General features: G+C 39.4%; 2 protein-coding genes across 3 annotated transcripts in view; one reads left to right on the top strand and one right to left on the bottom strand.

Annotated features, from left to right (window-relative positions):
- Positions 1-150: 150 nt before the first annotated feature.
- Positions 151-3818, bottom strand: glod4 (glyoxalase domain containing 4). The gene is made up of 9 exons (XM_058080226.1): positions 3291-3818; positions 3156-3205; positions 2974-3094; positions 2748-2892; positions 2273-2412; positions 886-972; positions 694-807; positions 541-627; positions 151-472 (listed from the first exon to the last, which is right to left on the bottom strand). Exons 1-9 carry the CDS (start codon positions 3372-3374, stop codon positions 407-409), a joined length of 894 nt encoding a protein of 297 aa, XP_057936209.1. The 5' UTR covers positions 3375-3818; the 3' UTR covers positions 151-406.
- Positions 3819-4403: 585 nt separating this feature from the next.
- Positions 4404-6685, top strand: part of mrm3a (mitochondrial rRNA methyltransferase 3a) — a 34941-nt gene continuing 32659 nt past the window's right edge. For both annotated transcript variants that reach the window (XR_009131481.1, XM_058080436.1), the window contains exons 1-3: positions 4404-4801; positions 5591-5835; positions 5905-6066. Coding sequence is in view for 1 of the 2 variants with exons in the window: in XM_058080436.1 (XP_057936419.1) it covers positions 4458-4801; positions 5591-5835; positions 5905-6066 (751 nt within the window). In the remaining variant the exon portion in view is untranslated. The remainder of the gene's footprint in view (positions 4802-5590; positions 5836-5904; positions 6067-6685) is intronic.

The following is a 6685-nucleotide window of genomic DNA, read 5'->3' as shown; positions in this document are numbered from 1 at the left end:
CATGGTCTCCCCGTGTGTGTGTGTGTGTTATCTCTTGGTTCACGTTAGGTTAATTGACGACTCTAAAAATTGTCATAGGTATGAATGTGAGTGTGACAGGTTGTTTGTCTATATGTGCCCTGTGATTGGCTGGCCACCAGTCCAGGGTGTACCCCGCCGGGCTTAGAAATCCATGTTTTTTTTTAAATCATGACAGAGCAAGGGAGCGTACTTGCAAAACTACACACTTTGTATTTTGTAGGTGGTACTCGCCATAAAATGTTTTGAGAATCATTACCATAGAATTATGAAATATGGAATTGCATTTATTGTTGTCCTATAAATGCTGTAAAGTTGAAAGAAGAGAAAAGAAGCATCTTTTCTCAACAGCTGGAGGCTGACGGAGTTGCAGTCATTGTAGTCCATCTCATGCAGCAGCCTTCTGTCTGTTGTGCTTGGCAAACCACTCATTGCTTTTGTCATCAGCCATTGCCTGGGAAACGAAATAAGATTTGAGTGGCAAACATTGTCAAGCAAATTGACTATGGCAGCGCCACCGACCTTATCGAGCAGCTCATCGCCTTTAGGGTCTACTGCGGAAAGCTGTCGGAATGCTTCATCTCCCACAAAGCAAATCTCATGGCCATCCTAATAAAAGAGAAATTAAGTCCACCCATATTTTTGTAGAGTTCGTAATACGTGTAATGTACCTACCGGGTCAGCTAAAATAACAACTTCTACGGTGGCTTTCCCAGGTGTGTCCAAGCTGACTAAAGGTGTGATAATGTTCTCATTTTCTTTTTTCATCAATGCTTCCAGGTCAGGAAGCTGTGGAATACAAGAACATGTATAATATTAATAATAAATCCTGTACATTCAATAACAACAGAATAGGACTATTTTTACCTGATCCCTGGGGCATGAAAATGCAATTCTTCCGAATGCTGTTCCATGATCTACTGCACCACTGATGTCATGAAGTTCCAGTTTACACTACAAACAAACACAAAGTGAACAAAGCATAGTTCTTATCACAGTATATTTTCTCAATTGACAATACTATAAAAATGAAACTTGGATATACTTTAGAGTAGGCAGTGTACATCTTGTATCGGAGCATAGATTGACTATCCACCAAAAATGAATCAGTGATACTTGCCCACAGTCAAGCATAGCTGTGGTAGTGTCATGATCTGGGGCTGTATGAGTTCTGGAGTGGTCTCCACATCTGATCCATCGTCGGTCAGAAGAAAGGAAAGTGGATGAGCACAAGGGTGTTTACCACCCATCAGCTCCACTAGTGATGTCATCATGGAGGAAAATTTCAGGAACAACATAGGCAGCTCTGGTGAATTCCATGCCCAAGAGGATTAAGGCACAATAGTGTTTACACTAAATATCAACACCAAAGTTACAATTTGGACTTGTTCACTGTGAGGTGTTCTTACTTGTCCAGCTTGTGTGAACTTTTATACTGCTTTCAGAATCAGAATCGCAATAGAATTGTATTCCAATCCAATCCACTTTATTTATATAGCACATTTTATAAACAGAGTTTCCAAAGACTAGAAAAAATAAAAAGTAATAATCCAAAACTAAAAGATCATTTAAGAAATAAAATAGTAAAATAGATATTAAAATATTAAAAACAAGAAACAAAGCAATAAAAGTATAAAAAATAAAACCAATTACAATAAAAACGAAGAACTAAAAGACACAGGACCATACGACTCACTCCGAGTTAAAAGCCAGAGAATAAAAGTATGTGCATACAACGAAATTTGAGTGCAACTCCACTGTGGATTTTGTAGAAGGTAAAAATAAGGATAAAATACAAATAAAACAAGGAATAACAATATAAATATAAAAGTGGCAGGTGCTGTTCAAAATAAGTGTAAATATATGTACATCAAAAAAATAACCTATGCAGTAACAAAATGTAGAATTGCAGTCAAAAACAATAACCTATACAGTAACAAGATGCATAATTGCAGTAACCAAATGTGGAATTTCAGTAAACAAAATGTAGTATTGCACTTGGATTAATTAATCCTAATGCACATAAGTCCAGTATTGCAAGTTTAAAGCATTATTGTACATAACAGTGAGGTGTATGTTTTAGTAGTGCAAAAACAAGTACTATGTTCATTTATGATTGTGTATGATTTATGATTTATTTCCAAGCTGTACGCCGACTATTCTAAAGCATATCCAAGTTTAATTTATATGCTGTTATCCCTTGAAAAGATAAAACTAAATATTTGCTGCAATGTGACTCCCGCTTTTGACTCACCTGAGTGTCTCCGAATCCCAACAACACTGTCTTCTTCCCCTCATTCCTTTCCATCACGGTCATTCCCAACAGTGTCGACCAGTAGTTGGTCGACCTCCTGATGTCGGACACGCCAAGGGAAACTCTCTGCACAGGATCACCTGTGGAACGGTCATCCATACGGTAATGCAAACTACCAAAATTGACAGTTACTCTGATACCCATTATGTCATTGTATGGTCATATTACCTCATACTTCGGTACAAACAAAAAAACAAACAAAAAAAAAACTTAAACTGTATTATGGAAAGCAGGAAGTGAACAAATGTAACAGTTACTGATTGTAAAAATACCAGATGGAGGGGTAGGATTTAATAAGCTTTGCTTCTTCCTACTCCTTTTGGACATGTGGAACTGTGAACTGATTATGTGATGCATTCAATTGTAATCTGATGCATGTTTTAATGAAATAAAACCATAACCAAAAAACACTCACCTTTGTGAGGCTGCTCTCGGTCCACCAAATAGAACTGATAACCACCCGGAGCTTGGGTCACATACAGGTCGTCTTCTACCTGTGTGAGAGGCCATCCAAGACGCTTGGCATTGCTCACAGCCTTGCTTGACTGCAGGGTTAGCCCCTTCAAAAAACATAAAGCATAATTCCTGAATATACACAGTACAGTACGCATATACGCATCACATATATGATCAAACCCTACCAAGAAATCATTTCCAAGTTGATATTCTGCCACGCCATAGTTGTATGTGAGCTCAGCTACAAAATGATCATCTTCCGGACCAAAGCCAACCATAGTCTTGCTCCATTTTCCATCATAGGGACTATGGAAAGAGTATAATTAGAACTGCTACGCAATGAGTACGCATTTTAGGTACAACTCACCCGTTACAGGTTGCTTTGCAGCCTTCGTCAAACTCCTCGTGGCGCAAAACCTGTCATTGATATAAGAATGTTACTGAATGTCTATCTAATTATCAGACATATGGATGAAATGAGTGCGTTCGGAAGATAACCCACCTTCATTCCCAGGACATCTCGATAAAATGTAGCAGTTTTGGTCCGGTCACCAACTTTAAAAACAAAATGCAACGCCCGTCTCATTTTTCTTGTGCAAGTATCACCGTTGCTATTATTATGTAGTGGGATGATCACGTGAGTGCGGTTCAACTTCCTCGTCGATCGATTTCTCTGGCGTTGATTACTAGCAAAAAAGCTAACGGGGTGTCAAACTGTTGCTACTGCTATTACTTTACTGTTCTGGTGTTATTTAAGTACTTGACGTTATTCCTTAAATAACGTTTCATAAAGCTATGATTAAAAATGTAACACCTTAACCACAGAACTACATTACGTAGAAAACTCATGAGCCGTACGGTTTTGTCGCTGTGAGTCCGCCATCTTGTGTAGCACAACATTGTTCGTTTGCGACTTTCGACGTTTTTACTGATGGTTTCTGAAATTCTGGACGCGATAAGTCAATAAAAAATGGCCTACTGTGCGGCTGTAAACTACCTATATATGCATATACACTGCTGCTAGGCTGTGCTACACAAGATGGCGGCGGCGACACCGCGCTCTGTGTGTTGTGTCCGGGTGTGGACACAACCCTCTATTTTTGCCCCCCCCTTTTTTAATATATATTTTATTACAAACTTCAATTACGAAACAGTATAAACAGAATTACAGGAACATAAAAGTGCAATTTTATAGAACAATAAAATAAATAAGAAAAAGTAAATAACAAAGAAAGGAATGTGCGAGGGATATTGTTTGGAAATAAGAACAAAAAAATATATAGAAAACATGTCACTTGAGCTTGTTCTTCATATAAATTGTTTTAGAAGAAAACTGGTGAATATTTGGCTTACATAACAACACTCTGGATTTGTGAATATGGAATTTTCCTAATAAACACAGAAATGTCACGGTATTCTGCAAATCTTTATGACGGTTACATTGTAGAAACAAGATCATTTCCATTTTGATATTAATGAGTTTATTGAAAGACATAAAAAGTAAAATAGAAACTTCGGTCCAAAATGCTTGAGAAATTGGACATTTGTAGAACAAGTGTCTTATTGTAACTACTTCCGTTTTCTACTGAACAACAGGTGGCGCTGTAGATCCCCAAGCGGTAACAATACACACATACATTCACCCAGCGAAGAAGACGTAAAGGCCAAAATGGCGATCTACATGAAACACATGAGTTGCCTTTTCTCCTTGGAAAAAGCTATTTTCTTGTCAAGGGGGAGCGGATTCAATGTGGAATGTAAACGTTATGTGCGTGGACTTAGACGGAAGCCGGTCAGAGTGACATTTTCCGAAGACGTAAAAGCGCCCTCTGCTTCAATGGCGAAGGAGAAGAATGACGTCAAAGTCTCATTCAGAGCAGCAGAGCAAGAAAGAGCCGATTTAACGAAGACAAGCAATAATATATCAACCAAAAGTGCTAATATGCTTGGTAAAAGTGATCAAATCGATGGGCTCCGATTCGAGAGGGCGTTACCTGGCGATAAAAGACTGGCGTAAGTGTCTGTTGTTGTGGTGATAGCAATGCTATTGTCATGTATTTATAGCTTTGTGCACTCATCACGATCCATTGTTATTTGGCACATGTATGCAGCATATACATTATAATAACACAATATGTATTATTATATGCATGCTATCACCCATTCAGAGTGAAAGCGATGGGCTTTTAATTAAAAAAAAAATCATTTTTTTGGAGAGAAAAAGTGCAAATGGTTGTAGTATCATATTTTAACCTCCATTGTCTGGCGACTCCATATTGTCCATAGGTATGAATGTGAGTGTGAATGGTTGTTTGTCTATATGTGCCCTGTGATTGGCTGGCCACCAGTCCAGGGTGTACCCCGCTTCTCGCCCAAAGACAGCTAGGATAGGCTCCAGCACCCCCTCCGCGACACTCGTGAGGATAAGCGGTAGAAAATGAATGAATGATGTTTTGTTGTTTTGCAAATTTGGAGTGGTCAGACCCGAGCAGGAGGGGATAGAAAAGAAGAAAAAAGAAAACAGAGCCGGGGAGTGAATTTATAGACAAAATGTCTAAACAACGATGCTACTCCGGTTTCCCCCCACATTCCAAAAACATGCTAGGTTAATTAGCGACTCCAAATTGTCCATAGGTATGAATGTGAGTGTGAATGGTTGTTTGTCTATATGTGCCCTCTGATTGGCTGGCCACCAGTCCAGGGTGTACCCCGCCTCTCGCCCAAAGACAGCTGGGATAGGCTCCAGCACCTCCGCGACCCTCTTGAGGAAAAAATGGTAGAAAATGAATGAATGTCTTGCAGGAGGCTGGTGAGTGTCGCTCGTTCCAGAACGTTCCGGGAGAAACAGGGCAAAATCCTCCTGGAAGGTCGCCGATTGGTCTGCGATGCTTTGAATGCGGGCGCCATTCCTCAAACCGTCTTCTTCAGCACCGCTGATCGCCTGCGGGAGCTCCCTTTCGACCAATTGAGGAGGGCCACGCTTGTTAAAGTCAAATTCGAAGACATCAAACTGTGGTCTGACCTTGTGGCCCCACAAGGAGTAATAGGTCATTTACGGCTCTCATGGTGTGATACGTTTTGAGTGTATTGTTCTGATTTTATTTTGTCTTCTGCAGCGATATTTTCCCGACCTGATGCATCACGGTTGAGATTCATAGACCGAACACATTCGGTGCCGCTGTCACTCATCTGTGATAACATCCGTGACCCTGGCAACCTCGGGACTATGCTGCGTTGTGCTGCTGCCGCCGGCTGCCATAGTATCCTGCTCACTAAAGGTGTGCTCATTTTAGCCGTTAAAGCACTTTTATTGAAAAATAGCAGCTTTTTATGATGATCTTATTATCACATACTATTTAATCATGAGCTTATTATCACGTACTATCCCTCATTTTCTTTTCTGATAAAATAAACATAGACACGTATTTGTCTAACTCAGGCGGGGGAATACTTTCTACCAGTCTTTGTTTGTTCTTGCAGTTGATGAGCCATTCAGAAAAAAAGCTTGAGGTCGCCCTTGGTTTTCCGACTTGTATTTGCATTTTGAGTTTTTTCGATCATTTCGACTCATTTTTCGACTCTTTGTATCGAGTTGTGGAGTCCTATAGAGTTGCTACACACAATACCCGACACAGAACACTTTCTAGAATTTCCAGAATCTGCACCTATGTATGTATGTATGTGTATATATATATATATATATATATGTCTGTGTATGTGTATATATGTGTGTGTGTATGTATATGTGTGTGTATGTGTATGTATATGTGTGTGTATGTGTATATACATGTGTGTGTATGTGTATATACATGTGTGTGTATGTGTATATACATGTGTGTGTATGTGTATATACATGTGTGTGTATGTGTATATACATGTGTGTGTATGTGTATATAC

Source organism: Doryrhamphus excisus, chromosome 8, assembly GCF_030265055.1.
Source record: "Doryrhamphus excisus isolate RoL2022-K1 chromosome 8, RoL_Dexc_1.0, whole genome shotgun sequence".
NCBI lineage: Eukaryota > Metazoa > Chordata > Actinopteri > Syngnathiformes > Syngnathidae > Doryrhamphus > Doryrhamphus excisus.
The sequence above is the reverse complement of the archived record's forward strand: the minus strand, read 5'-3'. Positions and strand labels throughout refer to the sequence as shown.

What these genes read in the sequence shown, in the direction of transcription:
- glod4 (XM_058080226.1), bottom strand. Translation starts at nt 3,374, where the DNA reads ATGAGACGGGCGTTGCATTTTGTTTTTAAAGTTGGTGACCGGACCAAA. An exon ending in AACTTGGAAATGATTTCTTG is followed by an intron (nt 2,893 to 2,973) that starts GTAGGGTTTGAT and finishes TGTTTTTTGAAG; the next exon opens with GGGCTAACCCTGCAGTCAAG. An exon ending in TGGGATTCGGAGACACTCAG is followed by an intron (nt 973 to 2,272) that starts GTGAGTCAAAAG and finishes GTTTGTTTGTAG; the next exon opens with TGTAAACTGGAACTTCATGA.